Source organism: Prionailurus viverrinus, chromosome A3, assembly GCF_022837055.1.
Source record: "Prionailurus viverrinus isolate Anna chromosome A3, UM_Priviv_1.0, whole genome shotgun sequence".
In the NCBI taxonomy this organism is placed as follows: domain Eukaryota; kingdom Metazoa; phylum Chordata; class Mammalia; order Carnivora; family Felidae; genus Prionailurus; species Prionailurus viverrinus.
In genome coordinates, this window is record NC_062563.1 from 62619124 (window position 1) to 62635077 (window position 15954).

General features: G+C 40.2%; 1 protein-coding gene across 7 annotated transcripts in view; it reads left to right on the forward strand.

Moving 5' to 3' along the window:
• Nucleotides 1–15954, forward strand: part of FAM178B (family with sequence similarity 178 member B) — a 113906-nt gene that overhangs the window by 7426 nt on the left and 90526 nt on the right. For all 7 annotated transcript variants that reach the window (XM_047853407.1, XM_047853411.1, XM_047853414.1 and 4 more), the window contains exon 2: nt 15711–15780. In XM_047853407.1, coding sequence (XP_047709363.1) covers nt 15711–15780 — 70 coding nt within the window. The remainder of the gene's footprint in view (nt 1–15710; nt 15781–15954) is intronic.

Here is a 15954-nt window from a genome sequence, read left to right on the forward strand (position 1 = left end):
GGTGGAGAACACAACATGAAAAGTTGTTCAGTGTCATTAAGTAAGGAAAACACAAATTTATAATAAAAAATTCAATGAGGGGCACCTGGGTGGCTCAGTCTGTTGGGCGGCCGACTTGGGCTCAGGTCATGGTCTCACAGCTTATGAGTTCCAGCCCCACATTGGGCTCTGTTCTGACAGCTCAGAGCCTGGCGCCTGCTTCAGATTCTGTGTCTCTGTCTCTCTCTCTCCCTCCCCCACTTGCGCTTTCTCTCTGTCAAAAATAAACACTAAAAAAAAATGTTTTTTTAATGTAGTGAGGGGGTCACTTGGGTGGCTCAGTTGGTTAAGCATCCGACTTCAGCTCAAGTCATCTCACAGCCCCGCGTCGAGCTCTGTGCTGACAGCTCAGAGCCTGGAGTTGCTTCGGATTCTGTGTTTCCCTCTCTCTCTGACCCTCCCCGGTTTATGCTCTGTCTCTGTCTCTGTTTCTGTCTCTCTCAAAAATAGATAAACATTAAAAAAAACAATTTTTTTTCAATGTTTATTTATTTTTGGGACAGAGAGAGACAGAGCATGAACGGGCGAGGGGCAGAGAGAGAGGGAGACACAGAATCGGAAACAGGCTCCAGGCTCTGAGCCATCAGCCCAGAGCCCGACGCGGGGCTCGAACTCACGGACCGCGAGATCGTGACCTGGCTGAAGTCGGACGCTTAACCAACTGCGCCACCCAGGCGCCCCAAAGACAATTTTTTTAATGCAATAAGAAACCAGTAGGTGAGAAATACCTACTAGAATGGTAAACCTTTAAAAAACTGACAGTCTCAGGTGCTGACAAGGGTAGGATGAGGAGAACTGGCAAATGGCATATAGGAGGGTAAATTCATTCTACCACTTTCCAACTGACCTTGTCTACCATGAACGAACATACCTATTCCTGTGACCCATCAATTTGACACCTAGCCGCATTCCCAACAGAAATGTGTGTGATTAGGTGTGTGAGATTGTGTGTACAAAAGGCAAGTAAAACAATGTTTATGGAAGCATTATTCATAATTGTCAAAAACTAAAAACAATGAAGATGTCTATCAACAGAAGAGTTAACCCTGTATTCATACAATTGAATACTATACAACAACAAAGATGAACATTCATAGACGTAACATTGAACTTTATAAAGAAGACGACAAAGAATCCATACTGTGTGATTCCACTTATGCATTATTGAAAAAACAGGCAAATCTGTGGTGTTAAGTTTTATAAACATTAAAAAAAATAAAAAGAACTATGAGAAATCTGTTTTTTAAGCCACCCAGCCCATGGTATAGGCATGTTGTGTTTTATTGCACTTTATTATACTTCACAGATAATGCTTGTTTTTTGTGTTTTGTTTTGTTTTTACAAAGTAAAGGTTTGTGGCAACCTTCTCTTCTATTGGGGCCATTTTTCCAAAAACATTTGCTCATTTACGCCTCTGTGTCACATTTAGGTAATTTTCATAATATTTTAAACTTTTTCATCATTATTATATTTGTTACGGTTGTCAGTGATCTTATATGTTCTGTTGTATATGTGGGTGCCATGAACCTCACCCACATAAGACCGCAAGCTTAAACAATAAATGTTGTGCATGTTCTGACTGTTCCACCAACCAGTCATTCCCCCGTCTGTCTCCCTCTCTCTCCTCAGGCCTCCCTATTCCCTGAGACACAGCAATATTGAAGTTAAGTCAGTTGATAACCTTATAATGGCCTCTAAGTGTTCAAGTGAAAGGAATAGTCACACATCCCTGACTTTAAATCAAAAGCTAGAAATGATTAATCTTATTAAGCAAGGCATGTCAAAAGCCAAGATAGACCAAAAGCTTCAAACAGCCAAGTCATGAATGTGAAGGAAAAGTTCTTGAAGGATATGAAAAGTGCTACTCCAGTGAACACATGAATGATAAGAAAGTGAAACAGCCTTATCACTGATTTGGAGAAAGTTAGAGTGGTCTGGATACAAGATCAGACCATCCCACAACATTCCCTTAAACCAAATTCTAATCCAGAGCAAGGCCCTAACTCTCTTCAAGTCCATGAAGCTGCAGAAGAAAAGTCTGAAGCTAGCAGGGGTGGTTCATGAGGTTAAAGGAAAGAAGCCGTCTCCATAACATCAAAGTGCAAGCAGCAAGGTGAAACAGCAAGTTATCCAGAAGATCCAGCTAAGATCATTAATGAAAGTGGCTACACTAAACAAGAAGTTTTCAGTGTAGACAAAACAGCCTTCTATTGGAAGAAGATGCTCTCGAGGACTTCATAGCTAGAGAGGAGAAGTTAATGCCTGGCTTCAAAGCTTCAAAAGACAGGCTGACTCTCTTGTAAGAGACTAATGCAGCTAGTGGTTTTAAGTTGAAGCCAGTGCTCACTTACCAGTCCAAAAATCCTAAGACCCTTAAGAATTATGCTAAATCTACTCTGCCTGTTTACAGTATGGTTTACTGAATAGTTTAAGTCCATTGTTGACACCTGCTGCTCAGAAAGATTCCTTTCAAAATATTACTGCTTATTGACAGTGTACCTGGTCACCCAAGAGCTCTGATGGAGATGTACAACAAGATTAGTGTTTTCTTATCTAATACCACATCCATTCTGCAGTCTTGGGTCAAGGAGTAATTTAGATTTTCAAGTCTTACTATGTAAGAAATATTTGTAAGGCTATCATTGCTATAGAGAGCGATGCCTCTGGTGGATTTGGGCAAAGTAAATTGCAAACCTTCTGGAAGAGATTCATTCTAGATGCCATAAGAACAGTCATGATTCATAGGAAGAGGTTAAAATATCATAACTCTTTAAAATAGTCTGGAAGAAGTTGATTCCAACCCTCACAGATGAGTTTAAGGGGTTCAGGACTTCAGTAGAGGAATTAACTGCAGATGTCGTACAAATAGCAAGAGAACCAGAATTAGAAGTGGAGCTTGCAGTGTGACAAATTGCTGCCAATCTTAAAAACTTGAAAGGATGAGAGCTGTCTGGGGGTTCAGTCGGTTAAGCATGATTTCACAGTCATGAGATCAAGCCCTGCATCGAGCTCTACTCTGGGTGTGGAGGCTGCTTAAGCTTCTCTCTCTGTGTCCCTCTCTGCCCCATTTCCCTGCTCTCTCATTCTCTCAAAAAAATAAAAAAATAAAAAAAATAAAACTTAAAAGGATGAGAAGTGCTTTCTTATTGAAGAGCAAGGAAAGTAGTTTCTTGAGATAGAATCTACTCCTGGTGAAGATGATGTGAAGATTTTTGAAATGACAACAAAGGACTTCGACTATTACATGAATTTAATATCAGCTAAGCAGTGGTAGGGTTTGAGATGGCTGACTCCAATTTTGTAAGAAGTTCTGTGAATAAGATGCTATCAAACAGCATCACATGCTGCAGAGAAATAGTCCGTGAAAGGAAGGGTCAGCTGATGCGGCCAACTTCATTGTTGTCTTATTTATAAAAATGGCCACAGCCACCCCAGCCTTCAGCAACCACCACCCTGATCAGTCAGCAGCCAGCAACATTAAGGCAAGACCCCCCCCCCCCCCAGCAAAACAATGGACTTGCTGAAAGCTCAGATGATAGTTACCAGTTTTTAGCAGTAAATTATTTTTTAACCAAAGTATGGACGTTGTTTTTTTTCAGACACAATGCTGTTGCACATTTAATAGACTACAGTACAGGGCAAATAACCTTTATATGCCTTGGGAAACCAAAAAACCCACTGGACTCACTTTATTGCCATATTCACTGTATTGCAGTGGTCTGGAATGGAACCTGCAATATCTCTTTGTATGCCCATATTTTGTTATAGAAGCCCAGGCCAACTAAAGCACATATAAATGTGCAGTAGCATCAACTACCTCATTTTCTGAGAATCCAGCCTGCACTGGCTCTGGGCTGGTCACTGGGATATGGAGACAAGACTTCATCTGTGCACCTCAGTGACTCAAGAGAACTAAGTCATCAGTGTGGTAAAAATACATGAAGTGTTGTGCGGGTGAAGAGGAGGGGCTGAGACATGGTACGTTTCCTCAGGCAGCAATGACACATTTACTCCTCTTTTATACTTTAAAGCGCCCCTCCGTCTTGGGTGCTCCATCTGGAGCAGTGACCTACTGAACTTTCAGAAACCAGAGTGTGCTGCTTTTCATGATCTTGAGGAACAGCCAAAACTGGAATAGCAAAAACTGTCAACTCTGAAGTGGAACAAAGGCTGGTGTTGTGTATCCACACTTAGTGGGCTCTGCATTGTTAGGAGGACATAGAAAGCACTTGTGCTCAGAAAAGAAACCAATTGAAAAGCAGAAAATATCCTTCCCTCCCACCGTCCCAGTTGCGCGCAGTTTTTGCCGCATAGACTTGGTCTCAATGCATCAGCAGTTTCTGATTCTTTTTATATTTTATCATCTCTGTGGACTTCTGAACACTGAAACATTTACTTGGGGCAAGGCAGTTTTCTTGTCTTTAGCAACTGTTCCAGACTCAACTTGGTATACTCTCAGTTCCCCAAGTAAAAGGGTTTTTAAAGAATAGCCCTAACCCCCCAACCCTGTATTCTCAAAAGGCATAATCACTTGCATAGAATATTACTGGGAGATTTTAGTAATACTTTTTATTCTTTGTTTCTTTCTTTTCTTTCTTCTTCGGTAGCATCTATAATGAGAAGGGCTTTTAGCATGTTTTCCAGCTTCCCGATGTCTCACTCCTTTGTCCTCTTGGAAGGTTAGCAGCAACAGCAGTGTGGACCTTCAGTTTTACTTTACTTGTACTTTCTTTAAAAGAAAAAAAAAAGATTTTGCAAATAAACTTAAAAAGGTGAGGGGCGCCTGGGTGGCTTAGTCGGTTGGGCATCCAACTCTTGATTTTGGCTCAGGTCATGATCCCACAGTCATGGGATCAAGCCTGGCATCGGGCTCCATGCTGAATATGGAGCCTGCTTGAGATTCTCTCTCTCCTCCCTGCCCCTCTCCCCCACTTGTGTGCTGGCTTGCTTTCTCTGTCAAATATCAATCAATTATTAAAAATAAAAATTAAAAACAAGTAAAAAAACTAGTTTATTGAGATGTAACTCACATACCATATAAGTCATCCATGTTCTGAAATCAATTTTAGAACATTTTCAGCACCCCAGACATAAACCTTGCATCCCTTACCTGTCACCCCCCAACTTCCCTTCTCTCTTCCAGCCCTAATCTGCTTTATAACACTCTGGATTTGCCTGTTCTGGACATTTCATACAAATGGAACCACACAGGATGTGGTTTTATAAGTCAGTCTTCTTTCATTTTATGTATTATGTTCAAGGTCCATGCATGTTGTAGCATGAGTCAGTACTTCATTTTTATAGCTGAATAATACTCCATTATATGGATATACCACATTTTGTTTGTCCTTTCAACAACTGATGGCCATTGGGTTGTTTCCACTTTTTAGCTATCGTGAAAAATATTGCTGGATTATTATTAATGGAGAAGATTTTGTGCAGACATATGTATTGATTTCTCTCTCATTTATACCTAGAAATGGAATGTCTGGGCCATATGGTACCTCTGTGTTTAACCATTTGGGGAACTGCCAGGCTATTTCCCAAAGCCCTTTTCCTTGTATGATCAGTAAGCAAGGAAATATTTTATTGTTCTTTTAACTTTTATAGGATTTTACAAACTTTGCTACTGACCACCTTTGCCATTTGTCGGTTAAAATGCTTCCATAAAAAAGCAGGAGGTATGATCACTGTGCTTACACCTCCTTCTCTGTGCATATTTCTCATCCTCTGCAGGGTCTTAATCTCCTCAGGTCCTTAGGGACATAGACATTGGTTATTTATGGACCAAACAGCTTTTCAGATACTTCTGGTTATAAGGGCAAATTCTTTTGCTGATCTTTACCTGAGATCCCACTTACATATTAAACCATTGAGAGTTTGGTTAGAATGTCACAAGTTTTGGTTGCTTGAGCTGATGATGTCTCGTTGATCATGCTCATGTCATGGCCGTGTTGGCAGCAAAGTGGTGCCAAATCAGGAACATTGGAAAGTTCTTGGACTTTCAGTATCACCCTTTCTGATACAAACAAAGGATTTTTAATGTTTGCAGAGGCCTCCACCACCTTCTATGGAGCTCAGGGCTGTTGGTGCCAAATACACTGTTATTGGCTAAATTGACCCCCTAAAATTCATAGGTTGAAGTCTTAACTACCTCAGAATGTGGCTGTATTTGGAGATAAGGCCTTTAAGCAGATAATTAAGGCTAAATGAAGTCATTGGGGGTGGACCCTAATCCAATAGGACTGGTATCCTTATGAGGAGAGATGGTTAGGACACAGACCAGAAACCATGTGGCAACACAGAAGATGGCCGTGCACAAACCAAGGAGAGTGGTTCAGAAGAAACCAACCCTACCAACACCTTGATCTTGGACTTTGAGCCTCCAGAGAGCCTTTATTTTGTGAGAAAATAAGTGTCTGTGGTTTAAGTCCCCCAGCCTGTGGTATTTGTTATGGCAGCCCAAGCTAGTTCATGCACCCTGATGCTTCTTTGCCCTGACACCCTGCCTGCCCTCCTGTTCTGTGGGTCTTATGGACAAACTGCCCTCCTGTCCAAGACTATATCTTCTGCTTGGGTCATGCATCCTTCTGGCTCTCTTTACCCTGGGCCCCTCTCTGGTCCTTTTTGTTTCCCCAAGCCCAAAGGTGCCTCCTAGGTACAAAACATATCCTGGCCCAAGAATCACCCCAGAGGGAGAACATATACCATCAGGACTCCTAAGAGCCTTGGCCACACCCTATCACACTCCTTTGCAAGAGGAAGTTCAGTGATTCCTTGGCAGGAGCACCTTAGGAAGCCTCATGGAACTGGGAAGGCCAACAAGGGACACTTTATAACACAAAGATGGCTGTGGTCATCCCAAGAGCATTTTCATTCATTTAACAGAATTTGCATCTTTTTTTTTTTTTTTTAATTTTTTTTTCAATGTTTATTTATTTTTGCACAGAGAGAGACAGAGCATGAACGGGGGAGGGGCAGAGAGAGAGGGAGACACAGAATCTGAAACAGGCTCCAGGCTCTGAGCCATCAGCCCAGAGCCCGACGCGGGGCTCAAACTCACGGACCGCGAGATCGTGACCTGGCTGAAGTCGGACGCTTAACCAACTGCGCCACCCAGGTGCCCCTAACAGAATTTGCATCTTGTGCATCCCTCCAGATGGTTTCTAATGTGGAAATAATTTTATATGTTGAAAAGTTGGTCTCAACTTCCACTTTTGCTAAGTGGAAGCTGGGGATAAGTTAGGTTTATCAAGCTGTAATTTCATTACAGTAAAATTCACTTTCTATAGATGTGCAGTTCAGTGAGCTCTGACAAATGTATTTAGTTTGAGTAACAACTACCATGATTAAGATAAAGGATATTTTCATCACCTTCTGAAGAGTCCTGGTACACCTTTGTTCAGCAGTGGCTTCTGAGCAGAGGAAGTTACACAATTGAGTTGATGCCCTAGGTCTAAGAAGGTTGAATCAGAAGCGATGTTCAGGAAGGACTGGAAGGAAAAGAGGGTGTAGAAGGAAAAGAAACTGGTTGTTTTTGAAGGCAGGAAAAAAAACCAAAAAATTCCACTGGTGAACGGAAGGATGGGCGGTCATGTGCAACACCTCTCTAAAGGTCCAAAGGAGGGCAAGGTGTCAGAACCAGGGCAGAGGATAATTCTTAGTATCTTCCTTTTCTTACTGGGCCCCTACAAACATCTGATGCTGCCTTTCAGTACTTAGGCACAAATTTAGAATAGTTCGTTATTTAACAATTGTGCAAAAATTGCACCCATAAATCCTTAATGTGGTTATTTCATGTATAAGTACTTTTTTTTTATTCCAGGATTTCTACCAAGTTATGCTGTCCTCTACTTATTTCACATAATTTCACGTGTATTTCCCCACCCCACCCCCGAATAATTTGTATATTTATTTGTCCTTTCTTGTGGTAAGATATGCATAGCATAAAACTTGCAATTTTAATCATTTTGAAATTCTGGGGCATTTAGTAAATTCACAGTGTTGTGCAATCATTGGCACTGTTGAGTTCCAGAGTGTTTTTCCATCATCCAAAAAGGAGACCTTGTACCCATTGAGCAGTCATGCTCCATTTCTCCGCCCTTCCCCCTTCCACCCCAGCACCCGGCACCTGGAAACCACTAATCTACTTTCTGTCTCTATGGATTTGCCTATTCTGGCATTTCATGTAAAGAGAATCGTCCATACAATAGGAGACCTTTGTGTCTGGCTTCTTTCACTAAGCATAATGATTATGAGGTTTATCCATTGTTATAGCATATAACAGTGCTTCATTACTTTTTGTGACTCAATAATCCATTGTATGGCTGTCCTATATTTTGTTTATCCACTCAGTAGTTGATGGACATTTGTACTGTTTCCACCTTTCGCCTGTGTGAGTCGTGCCACTGTGAACATTCATGTGCAAGGATTTGTCTCAGTACCTGTTGTCATTTCTACCTTGAGTAGAATTACTGGGTCAAATGGTAATTCTATGTCTAACTTACTGGGTAACTACTAGACTCTTTTCCACAAGGGCTGCACCATTTTACATTCACACATGCAGTGGATGAGGGTTCCAGTTTCTCCAGTCCTCACCAACACTAGTTATTGATTGAATGGTTGGTTGGTTGGCTGCCATTCTACTGGGTGTGAAGTCGTGTCTCATTATGTTTTTGATTTGCACTTCCCTAATAAAGTGGTTAATGACATTGAACATCTTTTCATGTGCTTTTTGGTCATTTGTATAGATTCTTCTGAAAATGCCTATTCAAATCTTTTGCTTACTTTTTAACTGGACTTTTTGTCTTTTTATTGCTGTAAGAGTTCTTCATATGTTCTGGATACTAAACCCTTATCAGACTTATATGATTTGCAAATATTTTGTCCCACTCTGTAGGTTGTCTTTTCATTTTCTTAGTAGTAGCCTTTGAAGGGAAAATTTTTAACTTCTGATGAAATCCAATATATCTTGTTGTTGTTGTTGCTGCTGCTGCTGCTGCCTGTGTTGTTGGTATCATATCTAGGAAACCATGTTGGCCAACCTGGAGTCATAAAGATTTACCCCTGCCGTTTCTTCTCAGAGTTGCATAGTTTTAATACTTTTATTTAGATTTTCCATTTATTTTGAGTTAATTGTTGTGTGGTATCTGGTGAGACAAGGGTCTGGTGTCATTCCTTTGCATATGGATGTCCAGTTGTTTTAGCACCATTTGTTGAAGAGAGTCTAAAACCTTTAAAAGATCTTGCATCTTTGTTGAAAATCAATTGATCATAGATGTATATATTTATTTCTGGAGTCTCAGTTCTAGTCCATTGATATATATGTCTACCCTTTTGCTGGTACCACACTGTTTTGATTACTGTGCCTTTTGAGGTTTTTTGTTTATTTCAAGTTTTTATTTAAATTCCAGTTAGTTAACATATAGTGTAATATTAGTTTCAGGAGTAGAATTTAGTGATTCATCACTTACGTACAACACCCACTGCTCATCCCAGCAAGTGCCCTCCATAGTACCAATCACCCATGCAGCCCAACCCCGACCCACCACCTCTCCAGCAACCCTCAGTTTGTTCTCTACAGTTAAGAGTCTCTTTTATGGTTTGCCTGTCTCTCCCACCACCCTTTGTAGTAAGTTTAGAAACCAGAAAATTTGAGTCTTCCAACTTTGTTTTTCTTTTTCAAAATTTCTTCAAGGTCCCATGTGTTTTTATATGCATTTTAGAATTGCTTTTTCCATTTCTGCCCCAAAAGGCCTTTGGGATTTTGATAGGGATGCATTGATTTTATAGACCACTTCAAGGAGTTTACCATCTTAAATGATATTAAGCCTTCCAGTCCACAAATGCAAGATGTCTTTCTATTAAGGTACGTCTTCTTTAATTTTTTTCAACAATGTTCTGTCATTTTCAAAGTTTAAATTTTCCTAAATTTATTCCTAAGTATATTATTTGTCCATTTCACCTAGGTACCTAATTTGTGCAATTGTTCATAGTATTCTCCCTTTTAATCATTTTTATTTCTGAGGTTGATAGTAATGTCTTTCATTTCTGATTTTAGTAATATGAGTTTCTCTCTCTCTCTTTTTTTTTTTTTTTTTTTTTTTGGTCAGTCTGGTTTGGTTTGTCAATTTTGTTGGTCTTTCCAAAGAACCAGCTTTTGGCTTTGTTGATTATCTCTGTTGTTTTTTTTTTCTGTTCTCTACTTTTGCTTCCCCACCAATCTTCATTGTTTCCTGCCTTCTGCAAGCCTTGAGTTTAGTTTGCTTTTCTTTTTCTAGTTCCTTACAGTATAAAGTTAGGTTACCGATTTAACAACTTCTTTTTTTTTAATAATGTTTATTTATTTTTGAGAGAGAAAAAGACAGAGCATGAGTGGGTAAGAGCCAGAGAGAGAGGGAGACACAGAATCCAAAGCAGGTTCTAGGTTCTGAGCTCTGAACTGTCAGCACAGACCCCAACGTAGGGCTTGAACTCATGAACTGTGAGATCATGACCTGAGCCAAAGTCGGGTGCTCAACCAACTGAGCCACCCAGGCGTCCCTTAACAATCTTCTTTTTTAATGCAGGTGTTTACAGCTATACATTTTCCTGGGAGCACTGCTTTCACTGCATCCCATACATTTTGGTATGTTGTGTTTGTTTTCGCTTACCTCTAAGTAGTTTTTAATTTCTCATATGATTTCTTCTTGGATCCATTAGTTATTTAAGTGTTGTTTTATTTCTACATATTTGTGAAATTCCCACTTTTGTTTTTTACGTCTAGTTTCTATTGTGATCAGGAAAGATGCTTTATAGGATTTCAGTCTTTTTAAATTTATTGAGACTTGTTTTGTGGCCTAACATGATCAATGCTGAAGAAAATTCCATGTGTACTTGCAAAGAATGTGTATTCTGCTATTGCAGAGTGAAGAGTTCTGTAGATGTCTGTTATTTCTACTTGGTTCATGGTGTTGTTCAGGTCCTATATTTTCTTTTGATCTTCTATCTAGTTACATTATTGAAAAGAGGATATTGAATCCTTCAGCTATCATTTTGTAACTATTTCTCCCTTCAGCTTTGCCAATTTGCTTCCATTTTGGAGCTCTGTTTTTAGTTGCATGTATGTTTATAATTGTTATGTCTTTTCTTTTTAATGTTTATTTATTTTTGAGAGAGCACATGAGAGTCAGGTGGGCAGAGAGAGGTGGGGGACAGAAGATCCAAAGTCGGCTCTGCACTGACAGCAGCAAGCCCGACATGGGGCTCAAACTCCCAAACTGTGAGATCATGACCTGAGTCATGGATGCTTAACTGACTGAGCTGCCCAGGCACCCCTCATTGTTATGTCTTCTTGATGAATGACCCTTACATCAATATATAAAGGCTTTCTTTGTCTCAGTAATTTTTGACTTAAAGTCTATTTTGTCTGGTTAATACCAGACAAATACTAATGTATAGCTACTTCAGCTGTCTTTGGGTCTCTATTTGCATGGGGTATCTCTTCCTTTCACCTTCAACCTATGTGGTTATAGTGAGTCTTTAGCAGATAGCATATAGTTGGATGTTTTTTTAATTTATTTTGGTAATATCTGCCTTTTGATTTGAGAGCTCACTCCATTTACAATTAAGCTAGTTATTGATATGAAAGGATTTCTGCCATTATGCTATTTTGTTTCCTGTGTACCTTACATCTTTTTTGTTCCTCAGTTCCTCCATTACTGCCTTCTTTTATGTTTAATTGGCTGTTTTGTAGTGTACCATTTTGGCTCTTTGCTCATTTCTGTTTCCAATTATTTTATTAGTGGCTACCTTGGAAAGTATAATTTATATCTTAAATTTGTAACAAACTAGTTTGAATTAATACCAGTTTAGCTTCAGGAGCGCCTGGGTGGCCTAGTCGGTTAAGCGTCCAACTCTTGATCTTGGCTCAGGTCATGATCTCACAGTTTGTGAGTTCGAGCCTTACATCAGGCTCTGTGCTGACAGCACAGCGCCTGCTGGGATTCTGTCTCTCCTTCTCTCTGCCCCTTCCCCACTTACTCTCTCTCTCTCTCTCAAAATAAATAAATAAACTTTAAAAAAATTACCAATTTAGCTTCAGTATATACAAAAACTCTGCTCCTATACAATTCCATCCCTCCCCTTTATGTTTTTATTGTAACAATTTACATCTTTGAACCATTGTGTGTTGATTAACATAGATGTGTAATTGTGGTTTTATGCATTTGTCTTTTAAATCAATATGGAAAGGAGAAGAATTACAGAGCAAAAATACAGTAATACTTGCATTTTTACTTACCTATAAATATCACATAGTTTACAGTCTAGTTCAGATTAATACCAACTTAATTTCAATAAGATACAAAACTTTACAACTGTGTAGCTCTATTCCCACCCCCTCCTTTGTGCTGTTATTGTCATGTAAATTATATCTTTAGACATTGTTTTCCCATAAAGACAGATTTGTAATTATTGCTTTATGCAGTTGTATTTTAAATAAGATAGGAGAAAAAGAGTTACAAATAAAAACTACATTTATACTGTCTTTTATGTATACCCGTGTTCTTATCTTTATCACTGTTCTTTTTTTTTCATGTGGATTCAAGTTACTCTCTAATATCCTTCCTTTCACTTTACCCCGATGGATATACTTTAGTATTTCTGATAGAACAAATTTGTTAGAAAGAAATTTTCTCAGTTTTTGTTTATCTGGGAATATCTTCATTTCTCCTTTTTTGAAGGATAGTTTTGTGGGAGACAGCATTCTTGGTCCATAGTCTTTTCTGTCTTTACTTTGGATATTTCATCTCACTGTCTGCTGATCTCCATGGTTTTTGATAAGAAATCACCTGTTAATCTTATTGAGACTCCCTTGTAGGTGATGAAGCATTGTCTCTTCCTGCTTTTTAGATTCTCTCCCTGGTGTTTAAAAGTTTCATTATGACGTATCTAGGTGTAGATCTCTTTGAATTTATCCTACTTGGAATTTGTTGAGCTTCTTGGAAGTGCAATATTCTTTCTGTCCCCCTCTACCCCACCCCACCCCACCCCTGCCATCTCTGTCTCTACTCCTTGGACTCCTATTATGCATCTATTGATATAATTAATGGTGTCCCACTGGTCTCCGAGGCCCTGTTCATCTTATTCTTTTTTTCATTTTGTTCCTCAGAACTGATCATCTCAATTGACCCAAATAAAAGTTCACTGATTCTTCTGCTAGCTCACATCTGGTGTTGAAGCCTTCTACTTAGTTTTTCATTTCAATTTTTATAGTTTTCGACTCCAGAACATCTGTCTACTTCCTTTTTATAATTTCTTTATCTTTATTCATATTCTCTATTTGGTGAGACCTTATTCTCCCCTGGTTTCTTTAGTTCTTTGTCATCGTTTCCTTCAGTTCTTAGAGCATATTTGGCAGTTGATTTAAAGTTTTTGTCTAAAGTCCAGTGCCTGGGCTTTCTTAGGGACAGTTTCTTTCCTTTCTTTGTTCTGTCTTTGAATGGGCCATACTTTGTTATTTCTTTGTATTCCTTGTAATTTTTGTTGAAAATTATCCACTTTGACTATTATAATGCAGTAACTGTGTAAATAGGATTACCCCCCACCTGAATTTGCTGTTGCTGGTTGCTGTGAGTTGTAGTTGTTTGTTTAGTGATTTTTCTAAGCTATTTTTTGTAAAGACATTATTATTTTGTTGTGTGTAGTCACTAAAGTCCCAGTTCCTTTAACTTGGTGGTTAACTGGTAAGTTGTTAGAAAGTCCCTTAAATGCTGCTGCCGCCACCACCACAATAAAACTCTTCTGGTCTTTAAAGATTGGTTCTGTGTTGGAGTACTCCTTCAAAGCTTAGGCAGACCTTATGCAACTCTGCCTAAGCCTTCACTTTCTGCTTATGTGGAGCCTAATGATCAGCCAGAGGTAAAAACTTATGGTCTTCTCAGGTCTTTCCTAAGCACACGTTAACCCTGGGCAATCATGTGGCCTTTTGGACTCTCGGGTTTACGTGGGAGCTTTTTAAAACTTTTACTCCAACATGTATCTCCTTCCTCAGCCTCTTCCTTTTCAGACTTTGCAGACTGTCGGCTGCTTGCCCTACCTGTTATCCTTTGCCCCAGGTGGTTGTGGTGGTCCCCTTGTTTTTAAATAGTTTCAACAAGTACTGCCCAGGAGGCCACTCCAGCCCTGAGAAAGTTCCAAGTGGGACAAAACAAAGGTAAGACCCAGAGTTGATGAGTTGATCCCCCGGGGGAGCCAGGAGCCGCCAGGGGACAGGCTAAAACACACCACCACAATTCTTTGAGAATAAAGCTTATCTTGCCCCCGTGGCACCAACAAGCCACACCGGGAACCCAGCCTCCACAACTGCCTCTTAGCTGGGGGTGGGGGATGATAGGCAGGTAAGTTCAAAAGCCCAAACATAATTTTACTGAAATTTAGCAGCTTCTTTCTTCATTAAGCCTTCATTCCCTGGTTGTTATCAGTTTCTTATTAGATTCCAGAGTTCTGTAAGTATTGGTTCTGACAGATTTTGTCCGCTTAATTATTGCTTTCATGGAGGAACAAGTTTCTGGGGTTCTCTTCTCCCAGGTGTGAACATTTTTGTAGTTATTTTTTTTAATGTTTATTTATTAATTTAGAGAGAGAGAGAGAGAGAGAGTGGGGAAGGGACAAAGGGAGAGAGGGAGAGAGAGAATCTAAGCAGGCTCTCCGCTGTCAGCACAGAGCCCCATGCGGAGCTCCATCTCATGAATGGTGAGATCATGACCTGAGCCAAAATCAAGAATCAGACGCTTAACCAGCTGAGCCACCCAGGCGCATCTTGCAGTTATTTTTATGTTGATCAATTGCTCTCTAAAAAGAATAAATCATTTTACAGTATTAACAGCAATATATTTCTTCATAGCCTTGTCAACATTTGTTATTATGAATTTTTAATTTTTTATGATTTCATTGTCATTGAAGAATACTTCAGAGTCATATTGATTTGAGTGGTTTCTACTGTTGTTGAGTTTGAATCCTGGTTGAGTTAGTGTTTGTGTTTTTTGTAAATGGTTGTTTCATTTGGTCATTAGCTCATTCAGATATTCGCCTTTCATCTGCATTTCAGTTGATCTGATCCTGAATCTGATATGATGAGAGGTGTCTGTGTGTGTGAGGCATGGCCCATCTTAGCTGAGGAAGGGCAGCTCCTAACACTGGAGGGGGCTTGTTGTACCACCTCTGGGTATCTTTAACTCATTCATTCAACAGAAACGCACCAAGCCCTACTGTGTGCCAGGTCTGTGCTGGTTCTGGGAAAATGGCGGGGACTAAATAGCCCTGCTCTGTCCCTTGGGAGCAAACAACCTTTATGGGGGTGACACCAAACAAGCAAGACGTGCAGAGTGTCTTCTCAGTACACAACTTTCCTGTGGACTTACGCTAGTTTTGATTTTATGCAGGTTTTAAAAAAATGTTGATGTCCTTACACTTGCCTATCACATCCTTGAAATGAGAGGTCACATGGAGCCCCTTTCACCTCAGCAACTTGATCTTCATGGTGCACAAGCTTGGTCCTTGGGGTAGAACTGGAGGGGGATTTCCCTCCTGGGCACCAGTGGGCCCTGCCCTCCTCTCTAGGGAATCTAGGACTTCAGAGCATTTAGCTTTCTTCTGGAGGCTCACCTCACCTGACAAGCCATTCTTTCTAGGACAGAACGTCCAGCAGTTTGCAGATGGCCAGGACCCAGAAGACTCTGCTAGCCCTTCCTCAGAGAGAAGGTAGGCACTCTTACCTGTACAGGTAGAGCCATTCTGAGGCTTAGGGCCACAAGGAAGTGGACAACCCACGGTTGAGGTGTTCCCCTTGCATCCTGCCCACAGCAATCTTGAGTTGTCCCCTCTCCTCACCCAGCATGGCACGGTGGCTGGGATCGTGGTGGGCAGGTGGTGGAA